This window comes from Styela clava, chromosome 7 (assembly GCF_964204865.1).
Source record: "Styela clava chromosome 7, kaStyClav1.hap1.2, whole genome shotgun sequence".
Classification (NCBI taxonomy): Eukaryota; Metazoa; Chordata; class Ascidiacea; order Stolidobranchia; family Styelidae; genus Styela; species Styela clava.
The window spans coordinates 14649301-14664212 of record NC_135256.1 but is presented as its reverse complement, the minus strand read 5'-3'; the positions used below and the strand labels follow the sequence as shown (position 1 = coordinate 14664212).

The window sequence follows — 14912 nt, the reverse complement described above, 5'->3', positions numbered from 1 at the left end:
ACTAATACGGTAAGGTTCACATGTTTCATAAAAAGTGCTATCCCGAATTAAAATGAAAAAGAAAAATTTGTGGTTATAAGTCGGGTTTAACAGAACTAAGAAAGGAATTTTAAAAAAATAATAAAAATTAATGTCGTTCTAGATGAAAATTTAAATTTGGTTGGCAGAGTTGACAATTTTTCACGACAATACCAACCTCAACAAGAATTTAGAAAATCATCTATAGGTCTAATTCGTGCCCGATTAAAAGTCATATTATCTAACAGAATGAAGCGCTATGAAAATGCAATATATATATATATTATTTTTGAGTGATTTCATTTTACTACTCGATATCTCATATTAAATATTATTATTATTTTTATATATATAAAGATTTAACAAAAAAGACAAGACATATACATGTGTTTAATATTGAAATGAAAATATTTCGAATGTAGACCAGCAATTGAATAATTAAAACTTACAAAATATCACTCGCAGTGTGCTGAATCTAAATATTGACCTGTTATTCAGCTCAGTATTGTTTATACCAAAATAGGTCCAACCGTTGTCACTACTCCTGTGAATTCCGCTAATTACACAAATATAGGCAATGGTATGATGCTTTCATGTTTAGCGAATAAATGCGTGATTGGGATATTAAATTCACTTGCTGAAATGATCAATAAATTTGTTTTCCAACAATTATCGCTAGAAATTCGACGAAAAATATAATTGAAAGTTAGTCGAACATAAATACATTAATCGATTTTTTAGAATGACCATCGTGAATTGGCGTAATACGGTGCCATTCTTCTTTTCCACCAAGACTTAAAAAATGTATATCAAGTCTGGAACTAGTCTAAACGATACTAGTGTATTACGAAATTTGAATTTGTGTAAATAATTTATTAAGGCGTATAATCATCGTTAATGTTGAAAATCTCACGCACGCAATCTATGTTTTTAAAATATCATCACATTTCAAATAGAAATATCTTACAAAAATCGATGTTTAGCGTGAACGAATAAACGAAAATTCATCGTTCGTCCGGTGTAGTACAACATATCTGAACCAATTTTAAACAAAACTCAAAAACAAAGTGATCAAACTAAATTTTCAGACGTGGTGCGACCTGCGTGGAACACCACTCATTTGAAGTATTTAAACAGTACCGTGCTTCAAACGATGATCATAACGAAGTTTCATATTTTTGACCAAATTATGTCATAATTCCAGCGTAACGGACTCTTATTGAGCTGTTAATTTTAGACCACAGATACGCCGCACTTAATGATATGGGTTGTTAATAAGTTTTTTTATTTTCATTCGTTTTCAAAATGGAAACTGTTAAACTACGTGTGGATTTGCTATATAAACTTGATACCAATGTAAACAATGAATCAGCTTTCTTGAGAAATTAAAAATTGGAATTATCCATGTTTTAACGTATTTGATTTCAATAATCAAACTTGAATTCACAATGAGATAATAAGCTCTTTACGGGCGAGTTATTAGAATAATGCCAGCTGATAAATATTTTTGGCTGTATTTATACCTACATTCATTTATTAAAGTCAGTATAATTATGAATCCATAATCCATTTCGTACGCAGATGGGGGAGAATTAAAAAGCTAACTTAATTGAAACGAGTAGGAAAAATACGGAGGATTAGCAGCGACTGGAAAATGTTAGAAACATGACAAATGAAATGAGCGTTTCACTTGGCGCAGTGATTTTCCAAGTATTCAAAAAGGTAATTGTAAATACTGAAAAATCGATGGAATAAAATTTAAAATGAATCAGTGCATTGTTTAACTGCAATTTTGAATTGGTCCCGGATGCAATTGCTATACCTCATCATCTCATCTTTGAGATAATAAATTGTTTGGAGAGGTTAAGTTTCTCCGACTCTTCCAGACTTAAGGGTTTACGTCTAAAGGACTGTAATTATAAAGTAAAAACGAAAACTAGGTACGTATATATATCTATCGTCACGCCAAAGATGAATAAAGCAATCTAAAAAATGAATTTTTTCAAGGTATGAACCTGCATCAAAGCTTACATGAAATACCATGTTCTGGTTCCAAACCATGATCTGAAGGACATTTATTGCGGAAATTATATTTTTGGAAAATCCGAGAATTTTTAAATTGTAACTTTGCTCAAGGATCTGTGAGAGTGTAACTACATAATATGTTTCAAAAACAATATTCCGTTGAACAAAAGTTATTATGCGTTCGAGCTATGAATATATGGAAACTCTGCGTCATATTTTGTCCCGTGTGAGCGTTGAAAAACATAAATACGTGGGTGCAACTGAGGACTCACTTGAGACGTAATGTAAATACTCTTGAGATAACCAGATAATGTAGATAAAAAAATTATAAGGCCTCCTTGAGGAAAGATCAGCGATGTTTTGATACACGATTGATTTTCCCTGGCTTATATTTGACCACCCCAACAAAATTGTGATTTACATTATTTGTTTTATGATATTCAATCAACTATTTTTCAAATACAAAAAAGCTCTTCTGTTTATGATTTGCAACTGTTTTTTGTTGTTGCAGCTTGTACTTTCCAGTATAGTATAGAAATGGGATGGATATAAGCAGTGGTGGGATTCAAAATTTTTAGCAGGTTCCATCTCAAAAGTCATATTTCTCAGCAGGCTCTGTTACAAAAATTAATTTTAATTACATCCCAATTAACATTTCAAAATAATGGATAAGTAAGCATCATTAGTTCAAAATTAGCATCGAAATTTTTGATGATGTTGAGGATTGTCTCTATGTATATTGCTGTATATATTATATTCCTATTGATAACGAACTTAAAAACCTGAAGGTGTATGATCTACTGAAAACACGCTACTCATCTTATAAATTTCATAAAATTCCGTGAGACGGTTCTATAGAACCGTTGCGTACCGGCTGAATCTCACCACTGGATATAAGGTATCCCCAATTCCAATGACCATTGAGACGTCACGTTAATTTAGGTTTCATTCTACAATATTTTCTAATGGCTGGCGTTATAAGCGAAAAAAATGTTTACGGAGAAGTCAACATTGCCATCAACAAGACACCACTCTTTCAAATCCCTGTATCCAAACAGGACTGTTAAATTAATGGTAACTAACTGGTCGTTTGTGTATCAGGATACTACTGATGAGAACACTTAAGCATTTTGAAATAATGAAAATATATTTGTCTGTGCTTTTATTTTTCAGGTAGTAACTCTAACAAGACGGTTCCCTAACATTCTTAAGGCTTGCCCAGTTTATGGAAACGAGATGAAAATAGCTTGATCGAAAGAATATATACTTCGCTAGAGGGGTAGCGTCTCGGAGTTTCAATTTTCGAGGTAGTTTCTGAGATAATGGCGACAAATTGTGAAAAAAAAATAGAAATTTCTTAACGATCGGCGCGTTTTTTCGCTGATGCCATGGAAACAAGACACCAATCCGGACTATTGGCGAAACGCAAATCACTGGGGGAGAGCATAACCCACGTGAGGAATTTCAACCAGATCGGGCCAGCAGTTCAGACGCTACAGCTAAACGCACAGACAGACAGAATAACAGAGAATGAGGGTGCGGAAATTCAATACCTGAAAAAGCGTATGTTTCCGTTGTCGAAATCCGCATAAATCAGCAAAGCAGGAAGAACAAAACTGCACAGATTCGTGCAATACTCATTTCGCAGTAACCCGACCGAGAGCAAATCAACGTGCCTTTCTCCCGATATTCAACATGGTTGCGACAGCGCGTCAGCTGCTTTGTATTTGAAAATCTCGCGTCGCGGATGGAGCTTGTCGTAACCGTTCTATCACTATCCACGGTAGCGATTGCTGTACAATCAGGTAGGCAATTTTTCAGCACTAGGAAGTTTAGAATTTGGAATAGTATTTGTGAAAAGATGTTGATTTCTTTCTACTGTTTATACGACATCAATTTGTACTTATAAAGACAGAGATACAAAAGTACAGATCAGTCGAATCGCTTTTTCTAAAGATTATAAAGCGCATTATAGTTATTTCACCACCACAAGAAAATGTAGTTTTATTTATGTGTAGAGAGTATAGTTTTAAAATATGGTTATGGTCAAAGAACAATTAGACTGAAAAATAGAATGTTTCTCCGGGAATGTAGATGATGGTTGTAAGTTTCTTTATTCGGACATATTTCTGAGTATTCTACTAGGAGCGCAAGAAAAAAAATTCAATTAGCTATAGCTAGACCTTATGTTTAACATATATGTTAATATTCACACTCCATTGTTGCACCTGTCGTAAAAGATTCGATGATATAAACTTTCAATTGTTTAGCGTACAATAATGTCAGCCTACTTTAACCAAATTTAATAAAATACTTTGTGTTCTGACCCACATTGCGACTTAAATCCAATTTAAAATTCCCAGTCGCAATGGTATTCAGACAACCAACGACCAAAATTGAAAATTATTTGTACGCTGAGATAGTGTGATTCCTTATATGATAAATCTCATGGGAAAAGAAAATTTTAACCGAGAAATTTATCTCTCGCAAAACGTGATATTTTGCCGACTATGGTCTGAAATATGTCAAAGTAAGACAGCATAATATATTATTTAAAAATTTCGATCAATGGCGCGTTACTTCGTGTAACAATCCATAAATATATTTTGCCTGTGGCGCTTGCAAATATAACTATTTTACTTACGAAAGAACGGTCATATTAATATAGTAGCGTCCATGTAAAGGAAACAATAGAAAAACCGGACATGAAAGCGTAACACCATATAGGTTGGTATCAAATTACCCCGAAGCTGTCAACTATAACACAATTTAAAAATATTTGCGCATAGTTAAGCTGCCAAGTGTCGGCCAAAAATGGATTCTTCTTTCATAGGCACGTTAATATTAATGACTTTATATAGTCAGACAGAAATTTGTAAATACAAGTGTTATTTTTTTTATATTTGCCGAACTACCATATATTTGCGCTTATAATAGACAGTTTGACTCATACGATACAAATAGAAGCATCTCATATTGTATCGTACGAGTTATTAATTATATGACATTAGTATGAAAATGGCGTTTGCTCGTAGTGTAGGTGTTTTCTCGTAGTGTAGACCCGCGTGTACGTGACGAAATTCTGTGCCGCAAACTTGAATAAAAAATTGTTTGTTTTCCTAACGTCTAAGGATCCCATCCAATCACAAAGTAACCGTTCGAATTCCTGACGGTAATTGGTAATTTTACCACGACTTTGACCACGGCTTGTAAATGAGTGGAATATCTTAACGGCTTTACTTTCATTGGAAAAATATTAAATCATCGCGCACACAAATAGCCAAATGACCTAATTTTTGGAATATTCCATTTGCAGCAAACAATACAAGCAATCCACCAGGAAGGCAATTCTCGTGCAGTAATGGTATTCTCATTGACGAAATCCGGAAATGCAACGGAGTTAATGACTGCGGAAATTGGGACGATGAGTGCGAATGTGGAGGTAAATGTTAATATACTACTGTAGTCGGTGTCATTTTAGTATGCGATCTCACTCACTTTGGTATACGTTTAATCTCATAAAGACATTCTCATAGAATTCAGCTCCTAACTCCAGTTCAAATCACTGATATCGCATACCAAAGTAACACTACTAGTATTTGCAAATTTTGCATGTGCGGATATCCGCTCAGGTATTTCGAGAAGAACAACGAAATGATACGCGGTGGTATGTATGATTCATGCCTTAGTTTAACATTCATAAAATGATGCATCGTATTGTTGTAAGATGATACTAATCCTAATATTGGTAATGAAATACACGATTTATTTTGTAATTATTCCAGACGAGAATTCTCTGGGGTAAGTTCAAAAGCGCGACGCGAACGATGACTTATTAGATAACGCACATGGGTTAGTTTGTTTGAATCTCTAGTTAGAGATTACGCATAGGCCATTCAGAAACCCTTACTTCGTACCTCCAGTTCTAAACGACAGTTCGGTACTACCTCACCAACAGCGTAAATGTGTAACGCCTTGGTTTCTACAAAGCAGTCGAAACCCGTTCGAGTCTTTGATTCAATCAAAGATGTTCTCAAGAAACTATCTAAAGTTACAGGCCTATATTTCATGGTGTTCTGATTTTGCCATCAGTATGTTCTATATCAAAAATTAATGAGGTCAATGTACCAATTTTAAACAGTTTCTTTGTACGAAAACGAAAGTTTATAATTCCTGATTTCAGCTGTGACTTTTTGAAAACAATATGGACCACTTTTAGTTTCTATCGGTGTTCGGTAACGAGTGTACCGACAATTTATCGCAAACAGCGTTGCAACAGCGTGATGATTTTGACAATTCTCACACACAAAATCGCTTGACCTATAACGCTTGACTTGACTTGACAAATACTGTTTGAGGAATTTTAAGTTTAATCGACTTATCGGTGTGTTAGGGACGATGGCCTAAGATATTTAAGTGCTTGGCTTTTAATTTTTGAGCTTATTTCCAACTTTTTCATCTAAAATTTGGGACTGGGTAGGAAATTTCAGTTTCTGTTTTATTTTGAAACAAATGAGACCACCTATAAAAATGCTTGTTTAATCTGAACATTTTAAAACATTTGATAATTTCAACGAAACGGTTTATATACTAACTATGTATATCTTGCCTTAGGGCTGTGATAAATTATGATGATTATAAGGTTTTAAACTTTCATACAACTAAAATATCTCAATTTCTCAAAATTTACGATTTCTGGGCAGCATAATAACCACGGGAAAGCGACTTAAAGGTATTGTTAATTTGAATTTTAAAATAAATTAAAACAAAAATGTTGCACTCAATTCAGGATGGGTTTGTCGTAAATGAACACTAGATGAGCAAGTCAATGCGGCGTGAACTATCAATATATTCCCCCAGTATATTGTTTCTTTATTCTGCTGATGAATTTTGTATATTGCTTCACGTCCACTAAAGCATGGCATTTTCTCCCCGGTGTTTATTATAAAGGATTCAATAATTCAATTGAATATACAAGTCGCATCAGAAGAAATCTTACCACAATTGAAACAGTATCATTAATAAGATTTTTTGTGGAAATCATCAATCATTCACTAAAACAGATGCATGCATATCGATATGATGTATATGCTGCGGTTGTTACGCGAATGGTGAGTGATACCTCTTTATCGTGTATAGGGTCTTTTCAACACTGCCTTTCATAAGCTTAATTATGTGGTTTTTTTATTTCTGGTCTTCGGGCAATGGATTGAAATCATATATATACTTGTTACTGTGCAGATATACAATAACGCGGCTGAACTAGCAGCTTCAATCAATTTGGTTAACAAATATCACGAATTTGGTGTTTAGTGTTGTCATGGTTGAAGAATTATTTAGCAAAGAAAAATCGGTCGAAACTAAGGCGATTGGGCATAAAATTAAATTATCGCGTCAGATGGATGGATAGCGTTGCGGTAGATAATTTGATGAAATTTGTTTCGATTTTTCAAAATGACTCTGCCCAAAATACCAATAAAACTATTTTTATTTTAGAAGTTTTTCGTTGTTCGAAGTGTTGTTGAATTAAGTTTCACATTGTACTGCGACTGCGCTACGATACACAAAAGACGCATTGCAATTTATTTACATCTACAACAATGAAATGAAAAAGTTGTTTACGTTTTCCCCATAAGTGATATTTAAGCTCATGCATTTTGATAATTCCTGTATAAACGAAAATTAGATTAGACAAACGGGTCAAACTTATACTTACAACAATCATGTGGAATCGATATATTTTTTACAGTGGAGTCTTCAACTGGCCATGAATGTGCAGTGTCTATCGGCCTCACCTATACAAGTACAACGTGAGACGCAAACATATCAGCTATGACGCAAACATGGCGTGAACTTTTTAATGCGGTACTAGATACATAATTGGGCGCATTGAATTCAGAACTGTTTTAATTTATACGATAACCGCTTTTCCTCGAGATTATAGTTCAGACCCCCACTTCAGCCCGCTTGTACTCTCATTTGTTAGCTGAATTATTGGCAAGAATTTGTTTTTTGATACATTAATTTAGTAGTCTTATCGCGAACTGTTTTGACAAATGCAGTTTTTTAAAATAGAATTCCAAATATCACATTGAATTATGGTAAAACAAGAGTGATTTTACGGATTGTTTTGGGTTGAACTTCATATATATCATGAAAATGTTATAACTTATATTTAAATTCACCAAATTTATATAATCCATTGTACCTTGTAATTTTTGTATTATATTCTGCATTATTTATAATGTCAAACGTTTGGCATCTTGATAATCTTGATATATAAGGAATAGATACATTGAGATAGTACCGATGATGGCGTTGGAAGAGTTGGCGTCTTTGGCATTGGAATATATACGTCCGGAAATCAAAGTAGAAGTTTAGAAATTCAATTTTTCCATTTCCCAATTTTGCAACTATGAAAACGTCCCATTGATAAGTAAATAAATTGCGTATAAAACCTCCAAAAGGGTGACCATAACGCCAGTTTTAAACCGATTGTATCAATCATTTCGTTGCGTGAATAACTTACTCCAAATCAGGTTTAGGGATGTTTATCCGTCTTTTATTCTACGACCTAATGATATTTATCGGTGTTTTGTGTCTCTATTTCTAGCTGGTGAAGCGTGTCCCGCGTTTCAATGGGACCTATATGCACGAATCCGTCTGTTGAGCTACAATGCATAGTTGAGTAAATACCTATCGAGTTTTAAATAAAACACACCTAAAAAACGACGTGGAAAATACCTTCCTCGAATTCAAAGTAATTGACAAAAGTTGTACAGAATTTCCCGGTAAAATTTTCGTGTATTATAATATATTAAAGTAAATGAATCGGATATTTTCTCGACGCACAATGGGAATCATTTTTCAAATTTAAATACTTCGCTCATTTATACAATTAAATTTAAGTGCATCTGCCAGTTTCGCTTTTGTCTATATGACTTAGAATGGGCTGATGTATTGTAGAGCATGTAAACGAGTAACCCTAAGAAAGGGCAATGTTACTGAAGGCAAATTTAATTTAATGCTTGAATTCAAACAATACCCAACATTTGGAGTCATCTTTTGTAATTTTGATGAATATAATGCACTCTTCGCAAACGACTAGTATTGTATAGAATGTCGGTTACACTCAGAATATAAATCAAACGATTTTGATTTATATATATATAGCAACGCATTTGGCGAAATATTTCCCTATTTCGTACCACAGTATTTACGGAATTAAACATCCACGTATACTGCATCTACTTAATAATATAGCACAGTGCTCTTCAACCGGGTATACGGTATACCCAAGTGTATACTAGAACATAGGTTGGGTATACAACTGATAAAAGGTTTACGAAGGGTATGCAGCCTAAGTCAGGAATTCTAAACTCTGATATATTGAATTATAAAATATTAAAGCGGAGACAACAATGCAGACGCGGCGCACATGAAATATAAAATGTCATTTACGCAAAGAACCGACGTGAGCACATTATTACTTCACAAATTATAAAGATAATGCAGTCACGTGTCTGGGTTGGTGATTTCAGCTGCCATTCACTCTGGTTGATTTACGTTGAACATTATTCCCGTTGACGTTAAGGTCTCAGTCAAATTTATAACTTGCGGATACTAGCCTATTAGATTGCACGGTGATATTGCAATACAATATGTGCTTAAAATTTAATGCTTATTTAAGCCTTAAATAAAGATTGGTATTTGTAAGGTATACAAAGTTCTTGAAATATTGTAAAAGGTATACCACGATAAAAAAAAACGTTGAAGAACACTGATATAGCATGTCTGAGTTGTGGTGGTGTGTGGCATGATGGCATTACATTATCCCATCAATGTCAGTATATTTATACATCATTTACTTCCTTTATTCCGTTATTGAATAAAAAGCACCAGAAATAATTTAGTGATTAGATGATTGAAACCATTAACTACTTTTCCGCATGACTTGACTGGGAAATCTTCTATTCTCAACAGTAATTTTTTTTTAATCAGTGTTCCCCTTTCAAACAAACGCAATTTTGCGTTCGATCAAAATATCAATGTAAAATAGTGGTTATTTTACGCGAGGTCTAACAAGTTAAACGTTGTGCGCCGCTGGCGTAAAATTCTACAAGAACAAAATGGATAAAGCACGCTAACATAAGTGGTGTTTTCATTCTAATAATGTAACTACGCTATCGACTATAGTGGGCGATCTAAATTGACTATAGTTGACAAGCTATAGCATCGTTCATCCACACATCCCACTTGATTCAAGCTCTGCAAAGGAATAACATAAGATTATTGGAGCTTACATTCACATAATCTCTATATGAATCGGCGAGAGCGTATAATAAAAAGTATTATGATCCTTTAAAAATAAACTTGACTTGACTTGACTTATACAAATATTCACTCGGAAACGAATTTGTACGAACAAATTCTGACTTTGTTAATGAAATCATAATCTTGTATATAATTAAATTTGAAAACAAACTTAAACAAACATGAAATCATTGAACTGTATATAATTAGGACTCTTTACCGGTTGCCTGGAGATCTTAAAATATCTTAGAACGTCAATATGTCCAGAAATATCTTTAGTGAAATTAAAGCTTTTTTGTTCTATAATCCTAATGATATCATTTTGGTATTTAATGTAAATATGTCAGAAAATATTAATATGTTACGCAAATCCTCTCGTATAATCGCTTTAAATTTAAAATCGTCGTGTTAGAGGCATGAAGAATGATTTTATATATTTACTAATAAATTACTAAGTGAAAACTATATCTCATATTGATTGTGGATAGAAAATTCGTCAATGGAAATTTGTATTTTTACATTTATTAAAAATGGACAATTCTGTGAATAGAATAGTAGTAATTGAGTGATATAATTGACGATTTAACGGACAACAAATCTACACTATAATAATAGTTATACATTCCTTATTCGGTTATCTTGAAAACTCTTATTTCTCCGTTTAGATTCGGTAGAGACACTCTGCCAGAAAAGACCATGCCTAAATGGCAACCAAGAGATTCGAAGGAGACAATTATGTGATGGAATTTTTGACTGCGATGATTTGTCAGATGAATGTTTATGCGATAAAATTACAGAAGAAAATCGAGAAACGCACTATTTGTGTAAGTCTATATTTTCATCCCAAGAATGCGAGGTTGGTGAGATATCATGTGCAACAAACTCGCCCGGCAAATCTTGCGTGAGCGCGGCTGGTTTATGTGATGGTTTAGTCAACTGTATGGACGAAAGTGATGAACGTCATTGTTATAGATTAGGTGGCATCAATATTACTTCACAGCAATGCAAAAATCCAGACATAAGGACAATCGCCGGTAAATTAATCACTGTTTGTCTATGTGACGGAAAGGTGGATTTGGAAGATGGCGAGGACGAACAAAACTGTGACAGATATTTTTACTGTTCAAATGACAAGAATGCGTTTTCATCCACGCTTGGGGATAATGCAACAAAAGTTCACCGCAGTCTCTTTGGTGGTGTTCCGGGTCTATATATTGACTGGAGAAGAATGTTTGACGGGGTTCAAGACTGTCCTGATGTTTCAGACGAATGGCACGATCGCTTTGTTTATTGCCCCAAAAACAGTATTACAAATGAATCCCATCATGATTTTTGTAACGGCAACCAACTCAGACACATGGCATCTCCGAGTTACGCCATTAAATCGCGAATATTTGCTATGTTGCAGTGGCTTATTGGGTTGGTTACAATAACAGCAAACGGGACCGTGGTGATTCTAACAATGCGATCACTTGCAAAAGGAAGTAGCAACCTTGATATTCGAACGAGAAGAGCAAACCAGGTACTCGTACTTAATCTTAGCAGCAGCGATATGTTGCTGGGAATTCAGATGCTGGCTATTGGTGTTTCGGATGCAACCATGTCTGGGCAGTATTGGAAATATGATTTGAATTGGAAATCTGGTTCTTTTTGTTTGGCTATCGGGTTCCTGGCAATCACTTTGACGCAAGTTAGCATCCTGACTATATTCGTCATTTCCGTATTACGTTTGTACACCGTACTTCGACCATTTGCTGTCGTTCGAGTTAGATACATATCATTTGTTGCAATTATGATATGGGTTGTTGCAATGTTTGCCGCAAAAATGCCAACAATGGATTTTGCACCCGAAATCGAAGACTATTTCTTACGTGCTGTTGCAATACCAAATCTCCCTCAAGTGGATGCGACTGTTATTGAACGAAACGAAGTCAATGATCTTCTGACCAAAGCATATGTACTAGAACAAGTTTTCAAATTTCCACAGACTAACGTTACAGCAGCACCTATATATAAGAATATGAGATGGCGCGATTTAGAATCTGCTCTCATAACGATAAATCCCCAGTTTGGCAATTGGAGATATTATAGCTATTTCGCTCATACTAGCATGTGCTTGCCTTCAGTTATCGTCAAAGTTGGAAGCCATGCTTGGGAATATACATTCATATCAGTCGTTGTCGATATATCAGCATATGCTTTTGTTGTTATAGCTTACGCAATAGTAATGCGCAAAACAAGATCTTTGCCGTGTTCCAGTAGACAAAATAGGGTGGTTACAAAAGACAAAAGACCTTCCAATACCAGTCAAGTATTTGCAACTAATACTCTTGTCAGTCGAGTAAATAGAAAGGTATCAAAAGATTCGACAACGTCTTACGCAACTCGAATAAAAGTATTGAAAAACGTAAGACAGAAAGAAAATCGCCAGATGCAGAAGCGAATATTTTGGCTGGTTTTTACAGACTTTTTATGTTGGGCGCCAATTTTAATACTCAATATCGTCAACATGATAAGCCCTCAAGATGACGCTGTTATCTCGAAGGCATTAAGTATTGGTTTTATATTAATGCAACTCAACAGCATGTCGAATCCTTTTATATATTCAAGACCAGTTCGAAGAGGAGCAATCGCAATTCTTATCGGGCCTTGTAGAATTATATATAAAAAATTCGAACCGATTTTGAGAAAACCTTACTCTTCAGAAAGCGACGTTGAGCCCACTGCTTGCACTTCGACTGCGACTAATCATTGTTCTTCTGATGTTTAAATTTCATTTACCTTGTAACTGTAAATTTTTCAGGGAGTCTCGTTTTTTATTGTATGTAAAAATTATTAAATATGTTATAAGTTTGTAGTTTGGTAATAATAGGTTCCATCTTAATTATTATGAATGGCCAATTACAATAAGAAATCCCAATATTTTTTTGAATTTTTATCTTTATTTATGTTCAGCTGATTGCACTATCTTATATGTATTAAAGGGAGCTATCTGCGATTGAATTCACATTTGAAAAAAAAAACATTTATATTGCGGTATTTCTTTGATCAAACCACCTTGACAGAGACAACTAGATGTAGCGTGTCCTTTGGTCAAGACAAAATTTAAAATGAAACAAATATCAGGAATACATGAAGTGAAAGTATTACGTGAATGTTATATGTTGGCTTGCGACACGTTTAGCACTATAACATCCAGTTTCAGCTTATCAAGTATTCAAACATACCAGTGTTTTTTACCAAAAAAGTTAGGTAGATAACTTAAAGTTAAATTTGCATTCCTTTGATAACTCTGACAAATGTTAAATGCCCATTAACGTGCACATTCTTTTTCAACAGGCTTCTTGAAAACCGACCATGTATAACTGTAACCTAATTATGTATATAAACGTGGAATATGTGAGTGATTGAATGTTTGTATTAATTGAATTAATCTATGAAAAAACTTACACAAAGTATGTACAGCGACATATGATAAAACGATTTACTTATTGCTTCAAAATTTATATAGGTATGTAAATTATGCAGTTTTATGGTTTAATAAACGTTCAACACGGTTTTATTCATGTCACACGCGCAACCTTAGTGAAAAAGTCATATTTGATAAAAAAAAAATGTTATCAATTAATAAGGTTAATGTTATCAAATTTATTCATTTGTCTATTAAATTATATTTATTCCATTTCAGTATATCGATAGTTTTTTAGGTTTAAGCTAGGTTGAGACAACAAACAAATACGCTAGCAATATCACTGTGTTTATAAAAATTGAAATTTTTGCATTCTGTGTTTATATATCATGAAGATTCAGATCAAATTTGCTTGTTCTTCAATCGGGGTACTAAAAAACATATACAGTTATTCGGTACTATCAATGATTTATGACATCATCATGTTTACTTTGTTACAGTCGATAAGTTTTATCTGTATATGCTATTAAATAATTGGATTAAATACTTGACATCCATTCTATTCAACAATATTTGTCGTTGTACTCAAAGGCTGGTTGGTGGGCAGACCCTTCACCCCAGAGGCCTGAAAATATTATAGACCAATCAAATTTTGCTCACAAAACTTGAAATAATAAGTGAGCAATTCTCAAATATATGGACACGAAAGAAAAACGAAATATTTTGGCCCCAATTTCCCCCAAAAATCATATCACGGACGAAGCTGGAACTGTGGACCATATGGCTGTATAGTAACTTACTTGTACCGGTACCGGGACTGTCCTAGCTTTACCAGGCCCTGTGACGATGAAGATTCATACGTTTTGTGCCAACGTGAAAATACGAAATGAATGAGTCCCAGCTGAAGTAGCAAACCTTTTGCAGTACTTTACCTTTTAGTTTACACTAACTTACAGTACCTAGTCTACAGTGCGTCACCGGTATCGGAAAATCAAAATGCAAGACAGCCGTCACGCTTGGTGGATTAAAATCCGTGTCACCTTGATTAAAAGATAATACAGCGAAATGGATGAAATATCAGGTCCCAAAGAATTGATCGAAAATTTAGAAAATAAATAAAAAATAATATCCTTTTAGCGACAACAAC

At 34.1% G+C, this 14912-nt stretch overlaps 1 protein-coding gene across 1 annotated transcript; it reads left to right on the top strand.

The window, feature by feature from the left end:
* Positions 1 to 3591: 3591 nt before the first annotated feature.
* LOC120327532 (uncharacterized) lies at positions 3592 to 14316 on the top strand. The gene is made up of 3 exons (XM_039393849.2): positions 3592 to 3848; positions 5360 to 5485; positions 11022 to 14316. The coding sequence occupies exons 1-3, from the start codon at positions 3791 to 3793 to the stop codon at positions 13124 to 13126; spliced, it is 2289 nt and encodes a 762-aa protein (XP_039249783.2). The 5' UTR covers positions 3592 to 3790; the 3' UTR covers positions 13127 to 14316.
* The last annotated feature ends 596 nt before the right edge of the window (positions 14317 to 14912 follow it).

Excerpts from the sequence above, each read along its gene's own strand:
- LOC120327532 (XM_039393849.2), top strand. The coding sequence starts at position 3,791 with ATGGAGCTTGTCGTAACCGTTCTATCACTATCCACGGTAGCGATTGCT. Across the intron at positions 3,849-5,359 it reads AGCGATTGCTGTACAATCAG|CAAACAATACAAGCAATCCA; the intron begins GTAGGCAATTTT and ends TTCCATTTGCAG. Across the intron at positions 5,486-11,021 it reads CGATGAGTGCGAATGTGGAG|ATTCGGTAGAGACACTCTGC; the intron begins GTAAATGTTAAT and ends TTCTCCGTTTAG.